The 19,241-nt window shown below is 44.6% G+C and overlaps 1 protein-coding gene across 3 annotated transcripts in view; it reads left to right on the top strand.

Annotated features, from left to right (window-relative positions):
- The window catches only part of LOC115167914 (hepatocyte nuclear factor 4-alpha), a 33,943-nt gene that overhangs the window by 9,212 nt on the left and 5,490 nt on the right, over positions 1-19,241 (top strand). The window contains exons 1-3 of one of the 3 annotated variants that reach the window (XM_029722652.1): positions 16,975-17,158; positions 18,550-18,724; positions 18,957-19,081. In XM_029722652.1, coding sequence (XP_029578512.1) covers positions 17,071-17,158; positions 18,550-18,724; positions 18,957-19,081 — 388 coding nt within the window. In that variant the 5' untranslated portion in view covers positions 16,975-17,070. Of the gene's footprint in view, positions 1-16,974; positions 17,159-18,549; positions 18,725-18,956; positions 19,082-19,241 lie in introns of those variants that run through there. The other 2 variants (XM_029722653.1, XM_029722654.1) reach the window with 2 other exon arrangements.

A 19,241-nucleotide genomic window follows, 5' to 3' on the forward strand; every position in this document is an offset into this window, starting at 1 on the left:
ATCACTTCAGTTTACAGTAGTACAAACTGTCATCAATCAAAATGAAAACTAATCTCTCTAACGAGACTGACAGGATGTGAATGAAGGGTTTTTGGAAAGAGACACTGGGCTCAACACAGTTCTAAAGTGGAGAGAGTTTTCTCATCTGGAGCAGTAGACGTATGCTTTAGCTCACAGACAGACAAATCCTGTTTCGCTCTATTCATCATCTGAAAACCGTCTCATTCGTCATTCTTCAGCTATTTCATGAAAGCTCTCTATGCTTGGATAGGCTACATGCTTGAACCTTTCCTCCTCATATACACTACCGTTCAAAAGTTCAGGGGTCACTTTGAAATTTCCTTGTTTTTTGTCCATTAAAATAACATCAAATTGATCAGAAATACAGTGTAGACATTGTTAACGTTGTAAATGACTATTGTAGCTGGAAACGGCCGATTTTTTATGGAATATCTACATTGGCCTATAGAGGCCCATTATCAGCAACCATCACTCCTGTGTTCTAATGGCACGTTGTGTTAGCTAATCCAAGTTTATAATTTTAAAAGGCTAATTGATCATTAGTAAACCCTTTTGCAATCATGTTAGCACAGCTGTAAACTGTCGTGCTTTTAAAGAAGCAATAAAACTGGCCTTCTTTAAACTAGTTGAGTATCTGGAGCATCAGCATTTGTGGGTTCAATTACAGGCTCAAAATGGCCAGAAGCAAGGACCTTTCTTCTGAAACTCGTCAGTCTATTATTGTTCTGAGAAGTGAAGGCTATTCCATGAGAGAAGTTTCCAAGAAACTGAAGATCTCGTACAACGCTGTGTACTACTCCCTTCACAGAACAGCGCAAACTGTCTCTAACCAGAATAGAAAGAGGAGTGGGAGGCCCCGGTGCACAACTGAGCAAGAGGACAAGTACATTAGAGTGTCTAGTTTGAGAAACAGACGCCTCACAAGTCCTCAACTGGCAACTTCATTAAATAGTACCCGCAACACACCAGTCTCAACGTCAACAGTGAAGAGCCGACTCCGGGATGCTGGCCTTCCATTTTTAACCATAGAAGTCACATTGAGACTGGCATTTCAAGACCTGGGCTCAACTCAGATAATAAGTTAACACGGTCTAGATGTTTTTATTTATTTGTGTTTTTTTCCCTTTATTTTACAAAATGAGTCTCATTGAGATTAACAATCTCTTTCACAATAGAGACCTAGCCAAAATAGCAGCACACAAAATTACAGACACATTTACATTTAGATGTGTGTGTGTTAGTGTTAAACCCAGGTAAGCAGATCTCCCCATTAGCAGTGTGCGTGGATGGGGGTATTACACTCCAATCAAATCTCATTGTGCCAGGCATTATAGGATTATTCCCCCCCCCTCCCCCCACACACAGACTTTTCAAAAAAGTTATTGTTTTCATACCTTGTCAGGACATTTGGGTGAATTGTTGGGACACTGGGGTCCTGATAAGGTACACACACACACTGGGTAAGTGGCTTAGCTTATGGTCCTACATCCCCACCGGCTACAGCCCCATAGCTCTCCGTCCCTCACACATAAACTCCCACACACACTCTTTCACCCTCACTCTGCTCGTGTAGGGCCGGGCAGGGCCTGGGTGAGCACTGCAGTGTGCTCCCAGTGAGAGGGGAGAGAGAGGCTGATTGGTCTACGGTCTCGTCACTGGGCCTGGTCACTGTCAGGGCTCAGCTATCCACAGTCAGGAGGATGTATGGAGAGAAGCATGGAACACTACACGGTCACCTCACCACTCCAGGTACAGTCAGGAACACATGTAACAGACAAGTATTCTGTAGTTCTAAAACTGTTGTGCTATGACGGTACTACTGTAGCACTATAACTTTCCGAATACAACCGTTCCACAGATATTGACCATGTGACCTGTTACACATACTTTTACATAGCTGATGGATACAGAGAGAGGAATTTCATCAGCGCGTACAGTAGATTAACTCCACCACACAACAAGCAACTTGGTTGTTTGTTTACGTTTCAAACCATGGGACTTCAAACCATGTTCCAAGAGCAGTTGAAGTAAAGCTGAGGACGGATTGCTCAAGAACGAAGATTCGTGTCGTTCGTTAGTTGAATTAACACATTCTGACTTGATCATTTTTGCTGTGTACGAAAATGGACACATTATTATAGATCCGTAGTTATTGATGTGGTGATACCATATTGGTCATGTAAAAGGTCAAATTATACGGTGTATTATTGTTGTTGTGTATCATTTTACCGTCTATGTTGAGATTATTCAAACAAAATTGGGAAAACTGCCGATTAATTCATTTGCTCTGAAAGTTGAACGTCACCCGCAAAGTTGTCTTCTTGGCCAACGATCACCTACAAAAATAATGGGATACTGCATCCTTTGTCCACAAGGTGGCACTGCAACCCAATGATTCCCTTCTCTATTATACAGGTCAGTCTGTGACATGTACCTCATCATTAGGCCTACATTAGGCCTTCTCATCATTAGGCCTCCTCTTTCAACTCCCAATAGAGTTGAACTGTTCATCAAGCTCAGTCAGTAGAATATAGGTGAAAGGGTGATGAACTGTCATAATGGAACCAATGAGTTTGTTTGAATGTTGAGTTTATGAAAGAGGCCAACATGTCAGTTGCTGTCTAGCTTCTGATGCTACTTAGGTATTTGTTCATTTTAAAACAACTCTTGTGAAGATGAAGTATAAGGTTGAAATCCTTCTCTTATAGTATCTTGTGTTTTCTTCCTGATCATGAGGTCAAATGACTATTGATTGGTTGATGACAGAAGAAAGAACCTATAACAGCAGACAGAGATAACCGGTCACGGCAGCCGTGTGCTGACAGATAGGATTGGGCTAGGAAGAGGCAAAATGAATTCTCAGCAAAACAGCGGTCAATGATTAAAGGGCTTTATCAAGACACTGTAATTGATTTACGTGGAGCATCGCGCTAAATGTTTATTGATGCAATTGTTTACTTATTTAGTGTACAGACATGGGGCTACTTGAGTTTTCTTCTTGCAGGGTGGAAAAAACAACTAGGGGTGGATGTGTAAGAATATATTCCAATGGTAGTCTGTTTTAGTTTCGAAGGTTTTGCATGTAGACGGTAGTCTACATTTTATATGTAAAATCCTTGACTGTTGAAAGTTATCTACAAACGGAGTGAAGAAGTTTTATAACTTCAACTGTTTTTAATTTTTTATTTTGTAGAGAATCTTGCTTTAACAAATGATTTATGATTACCTAGTGGAAGTCTAAACCTTACTTTTACAATAAAATAAGTCTCTTGTATTGTTTAGAGATTTCCAGGGACAAACAAATAGGATTTATCTGTGGTAAATTGGAGTGTGGGACTGTGAGCAAGGAATAATCTTCCTCAATTTCTAGCTAATTTTAAGCTCTATTTGCAAATGTGTTTATTGCCCAATAATGTTGGGGTTATGGGGGCTGAGCAAAATTAGATCCTAGTAGTTTATCATTACCCTAAGAACAAACAGTCATGGGTCAGGACAATGATAACATTTCAGTTGTTTCAGATAACTATTTGAACAATCTCAGTTGTTTTTCATATGAAGATGTATGCATTTTCACTTTTTCTTGCTGTAAATCCCACAAGGAGACTTTGAGTACTTCCACATTTGTGGATTTGATGAGAGTAATTGAAAGGTCAATCATGTGGATAGCACTAGGCCTACAGAGCATTATTTTCATTTTGGTTTCCTCCTCTGTACTTGAAACAATGATAAAGCTCTGGACCAAATCATACATGTTCAAATCTCTGAAGTTGACTATTGGTGCCACAATCATAACTCTCTGTGGTTCTCTGCTCCAACCTGAGGTGGCAGACTAAAAGCTGTCTAAAAATAAAGGCACATTGAAAAGAGTAACATGTTCCTACTGTATAGGCCTCTGGGAGTCTACTACCACAGCAACTTTTAGCTTCAATGTTGTTCCAGACATTTGCACCAAATTATTTTGAGTCAAAAAATGTATTTCACCTCAGCCTATCTGGAAAAATGAACTTTTTCTTTTCTGATGTATGTTTTAACAAACAAGACACAAGAGGTATAAGTGTTGGTCAGTGCTAGCTAAAACAGAGAGGAGGAGAATCAAGTCAACAATGTTACCTTCACTTGTAAACATAACATTTCAATTGTATCATCAACACTAAAGCAACCACTAAAACACCAAATATAAGAATCATTTCAACCAATGTCGACACGAAGACATGCAGTACAGACACAGACACAGTGACAATACCACTGGTCAGCCGAAGGGGCTTGTAGTTGCACAAGATGTGTGATTTGCAGATAGTTATCATCTGTTGACAAGGTCTTCGCCTGCCATGACACTACTACTACTCACATGGTATCTCCTACATCTAACACACAGACAGACAGAGCAGCGCAGGCTCAACACTGGCCCAAAATATGCTGCAATGAGCACATTGCCTCCTTGTTCTCGCTTCCACTCTTCTTATCAATATCTACAGCACTGTATCGTACACACATCCAAAACACTTACATTTTCCCTGCGCTGAAGCTCTCCTAAAAATAATATGTTCCCATATATAGTATATTCCAAATATCATTGCCTCTTGGTTTCCCCCCAGCTGTTACCTCCAGTTATTTGTTTTTATCCTCACTAGCTCTTTCCATTGGGATCGGACGTGTGGAATGAAAAAGAGTCATTCAGTGGAAGGTACAAATAGGCAGTGGTTAACAGATGGAGTTTGGTCAGTGGTCGGACTATTCAGATTCCTATTCAGAAGACAGACAGGACTTTGTTCACAACTGGAGTTTGAAGTTAGTTTCAAAGGGGAGAATCACACTAGTGTTACATCAGGTCTCATCGGCAGTCAAGTCCTTTGACTTTTAGCCTCGGGCTGTTTGGGTGACTGATTATAAGACTGACAGGACAGGACTTCCATACACACGTCATACACAGATGAACACGGCCACTTCATACGTGTGTGACGAGGACTGCTCGTGTCAAAAGGGAGCGTGAGGGAACACGTTACGTCATGTGAACCCTTCATTAAAAAAATGTTTTAATAACCTCGTTGAAAAAAAAATTCTGCGTGTCTTTCACAGAAATAAACTATTTGTCTAGAAGAAATTGAACTTTGAGCGTTATATGGACTGCATGTTACTGCTAAAGATCTAGTCTTCTGACTGTTGGTTTGGGTCTGTGCCCGGTGCAGGTTAAAACAGGTTAAAGTGAACTAGTTAAATCAGCAGGCTTCTCTGATTACTCTGTGATAAGATACTCAGGAGGCTACTTTGGCTGCTCTATGATAACCCCCTGCTCTGCCCATCCCATCATTGCCGTTTCTGTGCCCTGGGAATGTACAACATACAGGTTAACAGGAACTAATGTTAAACATACGACCTCATATTTAGCATACTATGACATGGAATCGTGTTAGCAGCATGTAAATGACATGGAAGTCATGAAAATAATCAATATTATCCAGAACTCCCACATTTAGTTAAAAATCTCCCATTTGCACAACATGAGATAAATGATCATTAGGTAAATACTGAAAGTTACTAAAACGTAGACAAGTTATGTCAGTTTAAGGTGAGGATCCAAAAAGTAGCTATCAGTATCGTTCTATACCCGAACAGTCTGTCACTGCCCGAGTGTGAATAACAAAACCTTAACCTTGCAGATTACACTTTATAGAGCAGTATATGACAGTTCTTGGATGAGTTCACAGAAAATGAAGATGGGAGCTGGCGATAATAAAGACGTTTAATGGCTAAGGAGATAAGATTTCTTCTAAGTGACTCATTCCCCTCATTCCGTCACACAGATTTCCCTCTCGCTACCTTCTGGTTCTTCACGATCATTACTGCCGTGGTGATTGAGCAAATATGTCCACTTGAGGGGCGTTCCAACAGTCTTCTGTATGTGGCCCAAATGGCACCCTATTCCCTTGTGCACTACTTTTGACTAGAGCTCTATCGTCCCTGGCCAAGAGTAGTGCACTGTATAGGGAATAGAGTGCTGTTTGGAACTCAGCCGACGTGCTTCATGATCATTACTGCACTGGTGTTCCACTAGAGTCTGTGTCTACCAAAGATGTGGAGAAGTAACCAATTGTAATGACCTCTGTTCAGACTTACTTGTATGATATACACCTAGAAGCTCTGGCGAGGCCCTAGATTAGTCGCATGCTCTATTTGACCACCTCGTGTCATCCGTTGATAAAACAATTTGTGGCAGGCTACACATCTTCCTATCTCAAGCTCAAAGAAGTGTGATGATTTTTCAGTGTCATTTTCTTTGTGATTCTAAATCGGTGTTCATCCATCTGACTGGTTGTAGTGGACAATCAAATTCTACCATTTTCACTTGATCTTCTCTACACTCTCAGGCGGATCACGGTGACCGACTTAACCACAGGAATGTTTTGATTCGGAAGGAGATTTTATTTGCTGAATCCTATATATGCTCTGGGTGGGTAGTTATCAACTCCACCAGCCTGCGTTTTACTGCTCTGAGGTCTCGGTGAACCCAAGATCATTGACCTATCGCTTTGTACTCGCACCTTCCTTCTTCAAATACAACACTGCTGTTTACCATGTCACATTTACTTACACAGTGGGGCCAGCTTATTTGCGTATTCTGCAACATTTATTTTTTCTAAAATCAGTTGCTTTATATAAGTGTTGACTGTATTAGAGACCTTTAAAGATGATGTCGTCTTATGATACACTTTCGAGTATTATAATACTTTTCGCGCAGCGCATTCTGTTCTCAAATTCTTGTTAAGCCACTTTAGTATGGTAAATCCTGCTGAAAGCTTTCTAATACGGTGCTTGCTTTCCCCAAAACGAACCCGTTATGGCTTGAGACTCGTATCCCAAGCCCAATGTGGTCCTAAAAACATAGGCTCCTACCAAATCAAATCAAATTTTATTGGTCGCATACTCGTTTAGCAGATGTTATTGTGGGTGTAGCGAAATGCTTGTCTTTCAAGCTCTAACAGTGCAGTAATATCTAACAATACACAACAATACACACAACCCTAAAAAGTAAAATAATGGAATTAAGAAATATAGAAATATTAGGAGTCCGGAGTATAATATCCGCGTATTCTTCAGATATACTATATATTCTATCCACATACTGTCCATAATTTCTATACATCCCATCACACACATATAGCGCATTCAGAAAGTATTCAGACCCTTTGACTTTCCACATTTTGTTCTGCTACAGTCTGATTCAAAAATGTATTAAATATATTTTTTTCCTCATCAATCTACACACAATACCCCATAATGACAAAGCAAAAACAGGTTTCTGCAAAATATTTGCAAATGTATTAAAAATAAAAACAGAAATACACTATTTACGTACAGTACCAGTCAAAAGTTTGGACACACCTATTCATTCCAGGGTTTTTCTTTATTTTGACTATTTTCTACACTGTAGAATAATAGTGAAGACATCAAAACAATAAAATAACACATATGGAATCATGTAGTAAACAAAAAAAGTGTTAAACATATAAAAATATATTTTATATTTGAGATTCTTCAAAGTAGCCACCCTTTGCCTTGATGACAGCTTTTCACACTCTTGGCATTCTCTCAACTAGCTTCATGAGGTAGTCACCTGGAATGACCAAGAAGGAGAGTGATGGAGTGCTGCATCAGATGACCTGGCCTCCACAATCACCTGACCTCTACCCAATTGAGATGGTTTGGGATGAGTTGGACCGCAGAAAGAAGGAAAATCAGCCAATAAGTGCTCAGCATGTGTGGGAACTGCTTCAAGACTGTTGGAAAAGCATTCCAGGTGAAGCTGGTTGAGAGAATGTCAAGTGTGTGCAAAGCTGTCATCAAGGCAAAGGGTGGCTACTTTGAAGAATCTCAAATATAAAATATATTTTGATTTGTTTAACACTTTTTTAGTTACTACATGATTCTATATGTGTTATTTCATAGTTTTTATGTCTTCACTACTATTTTGCAATGTAGAAAATAGTCAAAATAAAGAAAAATAATTGAATGAGTAGGTGTGTCCAAACTTTTGACTGATACTGTGAGTATTCAGACCCTTTGCGATGAGCCTCGAAATTGAGCTCAGGTGCATCCTGTTTCCATTGATCATTCTTGAGATGTTTCCACAACTTGATTGGAATCCACCTGTGGTAAATTCAATTGATTGGACATGATTTGGAAAGGCACACACATGTCTATATACGTTCTCACAGTTGACAGTGCTTGTCAGAGCAAAACCAAGCCATGGAAGGAATTGTCCGTAGAGCTCCGAGACAGGATTGTGTCGAGGCACAGATCTGGGGAAGGATACCAAAAAATGTCTGCAGCATTGAAGGTCCCCAAGAACACAGTGGCTTCCATAATTTCTAAATGGAAAAAGTTTGGAACCACCAAGGCTCTTCCTAGAGCTGGTCGCCCTGCCAAACTCAGCAATCGGGGAGAAGGGCCTTGGTCAGGGAGGTGATCAAGAACCCATGGTCACTCTAACAGAGCTCCAGAGCTCTCCTGTGGGGATGGGAGAACCTTCCAGAAGGACAACTATCTCTGTAGCACTTCACAAATCAGGCCTTAATGGTAGAGTGGCCAGACCAAAGCCACTCAGACTGGAGTGACCAAAGCCACTCAGACCAGGACCTCAGACTGGGGTGATGATTCACCTTCCAACAGGACAACGACCCGAAGCACACAGCCAAGACAACGCAGGCGTGGCTGAATGTCCTTGAGTGGCCCAGCTAGAGGCCAGAGTTGAACCCGATCAAACATCTCTGGAGAGACCTGAAAATAGCTGTGCAGCGACGCTCCCAATCAAACCTGACAGAGCTTGAGAGGATCTGCAGAGAATAATGGGAGAAACTCCCCAAATACAGGTGTGCCAAGCTTGTAGCATCATACCCAAGAAGACTCGAGGCTGTAATCGCTGCCAAAGGTGCTTCAACAATGTACTTAGTAAAGGGTCTGAATACTTATGTAAATGTATTATTTCAGTTTTTTATTTAGAATACATTTTACATTTTTTTTATAAAAACCTGTTTTTGCCTTTTCATTATGGGGTATTGTGTGTAGATTGATGAGGGTAAAAAATTATTTCAGCAATTTTAGAATTAGGCTGTAACATAACAAAATATGGAAAAAGTCAAGGGGTATGAATACTTTCCGAATGCACTGTAAATATATATATGTGTGTGTGTGTGTGTGTGTGTGATGGGATGTGTAGACATGATGGACAGTATGTGGATAGAATATGTAGTATATCTGAAGAATACGTGGATAGAATACTATATGTACAGCAATAGTTGAATAGGATGGCCTTGACTAGAATACAGTATATACACATGCAATGGGTACAACAGTATGTAAACATTATTAAAGTGACCGGTGTTCCAATTCTATGTACATAGGCAGCAGCCTCTAAGGTGCAGGGTTGAGTAACCGGGTGGTAGCCGGCTAGTGACCGTGACTGAAGTTCAGGGAAGGGTACTGGGCGGATGCCGGATAGTGGTGACAAACCAATGACAGTAGTGACCAAACAGCCCTCTAAAAAGCATTACATTTGACCATAAGGAGCAAGTTCTTTGAACAAAAAAGTTTCTGAAGAGTTGGGTCACACTACTTTGTTATGTGGGTACATCATTTTGTGAAACAATTAATTATTTTACATAATGCAACATTTCTTTTCCCCAGCAATAGTTATTTATCTGGTTTAATATGCAAGAATTATCTGAGATTTACCAGAGACATATTACATGTGGACGTACAGTGGCAGTCAAAAGTTTGGACACACCAACTCATTCAAGGGGTTTTCTTTATTTTTACTATTTTCTACATTGTAGAATAAAAAAAAGTGTTAAACAAATCAAAATATATTTGATATTTGAGATTCTTCAAAGTAGCCAACCTTTGCCTTGATGACAGCTTTGCACACTCTTGGCATTCTCTCAACCAGCTTCATGAGGCAGTCACCTGGAATGCATTTCAATTAACAGGTGTGATTGTTAAAAGTTAATTTGTGGATTTTTTTCCTTCTTAATGCGTTTGAGCCAATCAGTTGTGTTGTGACAAGGTAGGGGTGGTATACGGAAGATAGCCCTATTTGGTAAAAGTTCCAGTCCATATTATGGAAAGAACAGCTCAAATAAGCAAACGACAGTCCATCATTACTTTAAGACATGAAGGTCAGTCAATACGGAACATTTCAAGAACTTTGAACGTTTCTTCAAGTGCAGTTGCAAAATCCATCAAGAGCTTTATTGAAACTGGCTCTCATGTGGAATAACACAGGAAAGGAAAAATCAGAGTTACCTCTGCTGCAGAGGATATGTTCATTAGAGTTACCAGCCTCAGAAATTGCAGCCCCAATAAATGCTTCACAGAGTTCAAGTAACAGACACATCTCAACATCAACTGTTCAGAGGACTCTGCGTGAATCAGGCCTTCATTGTCACGGGCAGATAAATCACTGGAGGATGAGTCAGGCGCAGGAGACTGAGGTCCGTTTGAGCAAAACGTATTTAATACTGCCAAGGGGCAAAATCCACATATAAGGCAGGGTGCACAAAAGTCAAATGACGAGTGACAGCTCCACTTTAAAAGTCAGACGGGGCGCAGCCCGGCAACCCTAATGCCTGAACGAATACGTAGCAAAAGCAACTACGTTAAATCAATACAACCCCTACCACACGTAACATAGAACAATCCCGCACGAATCCTAACTAAACACAGACAAACTAAATACCCCCCCACTAATGACAAACAAGACACAGGTGGAACCAAAAAACAGACATGACTAACAGACACTGAAACATAGATCGGTGGCAGCTAGTAGGCCGGCAACGATGACCGCCGAGCACCGCCCGACCGGGGAGGGGCGCCACCTTCTGTGGACGTTGTGACAGTACCCCCCTCCTGACGCGCGGCTCCCACAATGCGCCGACGCCGGCCTCGGGGACGACCCGGAGGGCAAGGCGCTGGGCGATCCGGACGGAGGCTGTGGAATCTCCGCAACATGGCTGGATCCAGAATGTCCCTCACCGGGACCCAGCACCTCTCCTCCGGACCGTACCCCTCCCAGTCCACGAGGTACTGCAGGCCCCCTACCCGACGTCGGGAGTCCAAGATGGACCGGACTGTGTACGCCAGGGCCCCCCCGATGTCCAGGGGAGGCGGAGGGACCTCCCGTACCTCAACGTCCTGCAGCGGACCAGCTACCACCGGAGGAGAGACACATGAAACAAGGCGTTAATACGGTAATATGAAGGAAGTTGTAACCTATAACAAACCTCGTTTATTCTCCTCAGGACTTTGAACGGCCCCACAAATCGCGGACCCAGCTTCCGGCAGGGCAGGCGGAGGGACAGGTTCCGGGTCGAGAGCCAGACTCTATCCCCTGGTTGGAACACGGGGGCCTCACTGCGGCAGCGGTCAGCGCTCTCCTTGTGCCATCCTACAGCTCGTTTCAGGCACTCCTGGACGGCACTCCAGGTCTCCCTCGAGCGCTGGACCCATTCCTCCACCGCAGGAGCCTCCGTCTGGCTCTGATGCCATGGCACCAGGACCGGCTGGTACCCTAAAACCACCTGGAAGGGCGACAGGTTAGTAGAGGAGTGGCGCTGAAAGTTCTGCGCCATCTCGGCCCATGGCACGAACCTCGCCCACTCCCCCGGCCGGTCCTGGCAATAGGACCGCAGGAACCTGCCCACATCCTGATTAATGCGTTCCACCTGCCCATTACTCTCGGGGTGGAAACCCGAAGTCAAACTGACCGAGACCCCCAGCCTCTCCATAAATGCCTTCCACACCCTAGATGTAAACTGGGGACCCCGATCAGAGACGATGTCCTCGGGCACCCCGTAGTGCCGGAAGACATGCGTAAACAGGGCCTCCGTGGTCTGTAGGGCCGTAGGAAGACCGGGCAAAGGGATCAGACGACAGGACTTAGAGAACCGATCCACAACGACTAGGATCGTGGTGTTCCCCTGAGAAGGCGGGAGAACCGTAAGGAAATCCACCGACAGGTGGGACCACGGTCGCTGTGGAACGGGGAGGGGCTGTAGTTTCCCTCGCGGCAGGTGCCTCGGAGCCTTACACTGGGCGCACACCGAACAGGAAGAGACATAGCGCCTGACATCTTTAACCAGAGTGGGCCACCAGTACTTCCCCTTCAGGCCCCGCACTGTCTGTTCCACCCCAGGATGACCCGAGGAGGGTAGAGTGTGCGACCACCGGATCAGACGATCGCGAACCTCAAGAGGGACGTACTTCCAGTTCGCGGGACACTGAGGTGGAGTGGGTTCAGACTGCCCCGCCCGCTCGATGTCCGCATCCACCTCCCAAACCCCTGGTGCCACCAGACAGGAAGCAGGGCGAATGGGAGCAGGATCGATGGTCCGCTCCTCGGTGTCGTGGAGACGCGACAGTGCATCGGCCTTTAGGTTCCGGGAACCTGGAATGTACGATAAGGTGAATTGAAACCTTGTAAAGAACATGGCCCACCTGGCCTGCCGAGGATTAAGTCTCCTCGCTGCCCGGATGTACTCCAGGTTTCAGTGATCGGTCCAGATGAAGAAAGGGTGTCATGCCCCCTCAAGCCAATGTCTCCACACTTTCAGGGCCCTGACCACAGCTAACAGCTCCCGGTCCCCCACATCATAGTTGCGCTCCGCCGGACTCAGCTTCTTAGAAAAAAAAGCACATGGGCGAAGCTTCGGCGGCGCGCCCGAGCGCTGCGACAGCACCGCTCCTACTCCAGCCTCGGACGTGTCCACCTCCACTATGAATGGCAAAGAGGGGTCCGGATGCGCCAGCACCGGGGCGTCGGTAAACAGAGCCTTCAGACGACTAAGGGCTCTGTCCGCCTCGGCCGACCACCGCAGCAGCACCGGCCCCCCCTTCATCAGTGAGGTAATGGGAGCCGCCACCTGACCAAAGCCCCGGATAAACCTTCGGTAGTAATTAGCAAACCCCAAGAACCGCTGCACCTCCTTCACCGTTCTTGGAGTCGGCCAATTACACATGGCTGTAACGCGATCGCATTCCATCACCACCCCGTTGGTGGAAATATGATATCCCAGAAAAGAGACGGCTCGTTTGGAAAACTCACATTTCTCAGCCTTGACGTACAGGTCATGCTCCAGCAGCCGCCCAAGCACTTTACGCACCAGAGACACATGCTCGGCGCGTGTGGCGGAGTAGATCAGAATGTCATCGATGTAGACCACCACACCCTGACCGAACAGGTCTCTGAGAACCTCGTCTACAAAGGATTGGAAGACGGCGGGAGCATTCTTTAACCTGTACGGCATGACGAGGTACTCATAATGGCCAGATGTGGTACTAAATGCGGTTTTCCACTCGTCTCCATCTCGGCTACGCACCAGGTTATACGCACTCCTGAGATCTAGTTTTGTGAAGAAGCGTGCCCCGTGAAAAGACTCCACTGCCATAGCGATGAGAGGTAGCGGGTAACTGAAACCCACTGTGATGGAATTTAGACCTCTATAATCAATGCACGGGTGCAGACCTCCCTCCTTCTTCACAAAAAAGAAGCTTGAGGAGACGGGTGATTTAGACGGCCGAATGTATCCCTGTCTCAAGGATTCAGCGACATATGTCTCCATAGCCGCTGTCTCTTCCTGAGACAGAGGATACACGTGACTCCTAGGAAAAACCGCATCAGCCTGGAGGTTTATCACACAATCCCCTCGTCGATGAGGGGGTAATTGAGTCGCCTTTGTTTTACTGAAGGCGATAGCCAAATCGGCATATTCAGAGGGAATGTGCACAGTGGAGACTGGATCTGGACTTTCCACCGTGGTCGCACCGATGGAAACCCCTATACACCTGCCTGAGCACTCCCTCGACCACACCTTAAGAGCCCTCTGCCTCCACGAAATCTTCGGGTTGTGAGTGGCTAGCCAGGGAATTCCCAGTACCACTGGAAACCCCGGGGAATCAATAAGGAACAGGCTGATACGTTCCTCATGACCCCCCCGCGTCACCATGACCAGTGGCACTGTTACCTCCCTCACTTGGCCAGACCCTACTGGTCGACTATCTAGAGCGTGCACGGGGAAGGGTTGGTCCAGTTTAACCAGGGGAATCCCTAACTTATCAGCAACCCTATGGTCCATAAAACTCCCAGCTGCGCCTGAATTGACTAGTGCCTTATACTGGAAGTGAGGGGAAAACTCAGGAAAACAAACAGAGGCGTACATGTGGTCGACAGGGGGCTCTGGGTGTGTCTGATGCTGACTCACCTGGGGGGATGGATAAATCGATCAGCTGGTCCAGGGTAGTTGTGTGATCTCGGCAAGCCAGCTCCCGGCGGACGTCCTCACGAAGACTACACCTGTAGTAATCAATCAAGGCCCGCTCATTCCACCCCGATCCGGCGGCTAGAGTCCGGAACTCCAGGGCAAAGTCCTGAGCGCTCCTCATCTCCTGCCTCAGGTGAAATAATCGCTCACCCGCCGCCTTGCCCTCCAGGGAATGATCGAATACCGCCCGGAAGCGGCGGGTGAACTCTGGGTAGTCGTCCTTAGCCGAATCTGGGCCCTCCCAGATGGCGTTGGCCCATTCCAGGGCTCTACCCGTGAGGCACGAAACAAGGACGCTGATCCTCTCTTCATCGGAGGGAGAGGGCCGGACGGTCGCCAGGTACAGGTCCAACTGTAGCAAAAACCCCTTGCACCCGGCGGCCGTTCCGTTGAACTCCCTGGGAGCCATGATCCGGATCCCACTCGTACTGGGTTCGGTGGGTGCCGGTAGGGGCGCAGGGTGATGACTTGGCACTGGTGGGGGTGAGGGAGCGACTCTCTCCCAGCTCTCCAAACGGGCCAGCACCTGGTCCATGGCCGTGCCCAGACGGTGGAGGAGGCTGGCATGTTGGGAGACTTGTTCCGCCATCGAAGGTGCTTCGGCTCCTGCTGACTCCATATATTCGGTGCGGGATTCTGTCACGGGCAGATAAATCACTGGAGGATGAGTCAGGCGCAGGAGACTGAGGTCCGTTTGAGCAAAACGTATTTAATACTGCCAAGGGGCAAAATCCACATATAAGGCACAAAAGTCAAATGACGAGTGACAGCTCCACTTTAAAAGTCAGACGGGGCGCAGCCCGGCAACCCTAATGCCTGAACGAATACGTAGCAAAAGCAACTACGTTAAATCAATACAACCCCTACCACACGTAACATAGAACAATCCCGCACGAATTCTAACTAAACACAGACAAACTAAATACCCCCCCCACTAATGACAAACAAGACACAGGTGCAACCAAAAAACAGGCATGACTAACAGATGCAGATCGGTGGCAGCTAGTAGGCCGGCGACGACGACCGCCGAGCACCGCCCGACCGGGGAGGGGCGCCTCCTTCTGTGGACGTTGTGACATTCATGGTCAAATTGCTGCAAAGAAACTACTACTAAAGGACACCAATAATAAGAAGAGACTTGGTTGGGCCAAGAAACACGAGCAATGGACATTAGACCGGTGGAAATCTGTCCTTTGGTCTGATGAGTCCAAATTGTAGATTTTTGGTTCCAACCGACGTGTCTTTGTGAGATGCAGAGTAGGTGAACGGATGATCTCTGCATGTGTGGTTCCCACCGTGAAGCATGGAGGAGGTGTGATGGTGTTGGGGTGCTTTGCTGATGACACTGTTGGTGATTTATTTAGAATTCAAGGCACACTTAACTAGCATGGCCACCACAGCATTCTGCAGTGATATGCCATCCCATCTGGTTTGAGCTTAGTGGGACTATCATTTGTTTTTCAACAGGACAATGACCCAACACACCCATCACTCCAAGTTGTCTAAGGGCTATTTGACCAAGAAGGAGAGTGATGGAGTGCTGCATCAGATGACCTGGCCTCCACAATCACCTGACCTCTACCAAATTGAGATGGTTTTGGATGAGTTGGACCGCAGAGTGAAAGAAATGCAGACAAAAAGTACTCAGCATATATGGGAACTGCTTCAAGACTGTTGGAAAAGTATTCCAGGTGAAGCTGGTTGAGAGAATGGCAAGAGTGTGAAACGCTGTCATCAAGGCAAAGGGTGACTACTTTCAAGAATCTCAAATATAAAATAGATTTTGATTTGTTTAACACTTTTTTAGTTACTACATGATTCCATATGTTATTTTAGAGTTTTGATTTCTTCACTATTATTCTACAATGTAGAAAATAGTAAAAATAAAGAAAAACCCTTGAATGAGTAGGTGTGTCCATACTTTTGACTGGTACTGTAGGTCTGAATCCAGACTGTAGGCCGCGGCTCCCTCATGAGCCGCGGCAGTACTTCCAGTTGAGCTGCACCTCTCTTCACTTTGAGTATAGATTTGATTAAAACATTTAGCTAAAAGGCTAAATAATCTGTATGCTCTCAGATTGCAATAAGAATTCATATGATAAGATGCTCTTTGGTGCCCTGATGAAGGCGTTGGCTAAGAGTGCCTTGGCCTACAAGTTGAGCTTCCAATTCTTTGGTCAAAGACATTTAGTTATCTTATGGTTTTAAATGGCAGGAAACAACAAGAGGTGATTTCAAGCAAGTAAAGCACAATGATTTGGCTGAGATTCAACATTCATTTTTTGTCTCTCATGACATAATTGTTGATCCATTACTGACAGCAAGGTGGAAAGAGAAAGAGGGAAAGAGAGAGAAAGAGAGAGAGATGTTGAAAAGAGTGAGAGATCCAAGTTATGTTTGAGAGAAAAACAACCATGATTCTCCAATAGAGAAGGAGTCTAGTTAAACATCAACTAGACTTCCACCCCACCCCTCCTGGGAGCCTGGGAGGAAGCTCCTCCTGTCGGTCTGACCCAGGCTTCTCATGGCCTCGTCCTCCAGAGCTCTGGAGGAGAGACTGTCCCCATCGCATAGGAGTATCTCTTTTTAATTCTATGAGGAGGAGCCTGGCCAAATATGAGGGGGGGGGGGGGGGGGGGGGGGGGAGGAGGGAAGGCACTTAGCTTCATGGACAAGTCTTTTTGATCATCTGTCAGGTAGCTGAGAGGGAATTTGTTTGTCCAAAGCACTGGTAGACATGGACATGGCAGACTATAGTGACGCCCTGGACCCAGCCTACACCACATTGGAATTTGAAAACATGCAAGTGCTCTCCATGGGCACAGGTGAGTCAGAGTCATACGTTGCCTGGTTGAACTTTGAGACTTTTGGCTACTAAACGTTTGGACAGAGGGTTTTAGTTGATGTCATCAAAAGTAGCTGTCATTTGTCCAATCTTGCATTGGATGCAAAAGGATGAGAATGTGCTTTTCTGATAATATGATCACCTTTTGTTGCAATAGTAAAACATTCAGGGGTTTTGCACAATACACCCAATGCATCTGGATGATTTGGTGGTGAAACAACTGTTTGGTAGAGAATGACCTTATCCTGTTGTAACTTGTAGACTGTATATTTGACCTAATATATAGTTACAACGAATAGATATTCATTATATGATTTAAGTGACATGGACATCCCTCTCTTGTTACCTACATCTATGTTCCCATGCATTTCGAGGTCCATACAATGAGAAAAGCATTTCTCAGAGTTCTTTGACAGCATGATAGTTTTTTTGAAAGTGAAACATTGGCCTTTCTAGTCTCCCATGACATTCGGCTGTGAACTTGATTCTGAAATGAAACAATTTCCTCTGAGGAAGAAAAGGCAATGACCCATGAAAGACAATCGAATTGCATGGCCAATATCATCTTTGATATTCCTTACTCATTGTACTGGCTTATACACATAAATATTCAGATTTGTAATGATACGTAAACAGCATACAGTACATTGTATATGTGTAGTTTTTTTCAACAATAAATGTTTTTACTAGTATAATTACAGCTTTACTACACAGGTATAACTGTGAGTAACTCAATGTAAAGTGTTAGCAGAAACCTTCCATACTGTATGATTGATTGAACCAGTCATCTCATTGATGACTTTGAGGGAGGGTGAGACTGCCTGTCTCCAGTGATTGCCTTTCCAGAGGTAATCAATTCTGGATAAGTTACTGTTTACCTTGACTGGGATTTCAGCTACTACTCAGATAGACAGTAAATACTACTGTAAGAGACCATAGCCTGATCATAGCCGTATTAGCCCATTTCATCAACCAGCAATGACACTGACCGACTTTAATGTAATCACTTGATGACGGTTGTTCTCACATTTTAAATTAAATTAATCAAAGTATCTGTTTGCTTTGAAAATATGTTAAGTTAATGACTGACTTAACTCTTTTCAACTAGTCACTCCACACCATCCATCCCTATACTCACAGGCTAACTTCCAAAAAGTTCCAAGCTGTGAATTATTTCATTCAGTCATCAAAAATGTCTAGTAACTACTTATCCCACTGCACACATACATATCATATTCTCTAAGTCCAACATTGATGACCCAAAGACCTACTGACCTGAAGAAGAAGACTGGATTGATATAGCACTTTTCCACAGCTCAAAATGCTTTACATAGTGTAGCACCCACAATATCTCTCTGTCTGTTGTTTCAGACTCCTCACCGGCTGAGAGTGCCAACATGAACACAGCCAACCACCTCGGGGCGGTCGCCCTGTGTGCCATATGTGGGGACAGGGCCACGGGCAAGCACTACGGGGCCTCTAGCTGTGACGGCTGCAAAGGTTTTTTCCGCCGGAGTGTTCGCAAAAACCACATGTACTCATGCAGGTGAGGATCAGGCTTATAGTACATTATACACAAGGGCAAACAACAGAACCTCCACTTGGCAAGAATAATGACAAAGTTGCAATTGCTGATTTATGCCTCTAGAGCCAGAGATGACAATGAAAGTACGACTTATACAGACGGTTGCAATAATGACGCTGGCATATTCAACAACAGTTTTCTCTCTACTGCAACACAATTCATCTAAAGCATTCTTTTTAACTTCCTTCTCCAGGTTCAACAGACAGTGCATTGTGGACAAAGACAAAAGGAATCAATGCAGATACTGTCGATTGAAGAAATGCTTTCGAGCTGGCATGAAAAAAGAAGGTATACAATTCATTCAACTTCATTCAAATGGTAATTTACAAGAGTGAAAGAGTGAAAAAATGATTGAGATGATTGAGGCCTATGTGGTCATATTGTGGTAGTACGTATTATGCTCAGTCTCTACTTTTTGTACAACAACGTTATGACACTAGCAGTTATTACTTCATAATCTCTGGTAAAGGATATCCTA

Source organism: Salmo trutta, chromosome 30, assembly GCF_901001165.1.
Source record: "Salmo trutta chromosome 30, fSalTru1.1, whole genome shotgun sequence".
In the NCBI taxonomy this organism is placed as follows: Eukaryota; Metazoa; Chordata; class Actinopteri; order Salmoniformes; family Salmonidae; genus Salmo; species Salmo trutta.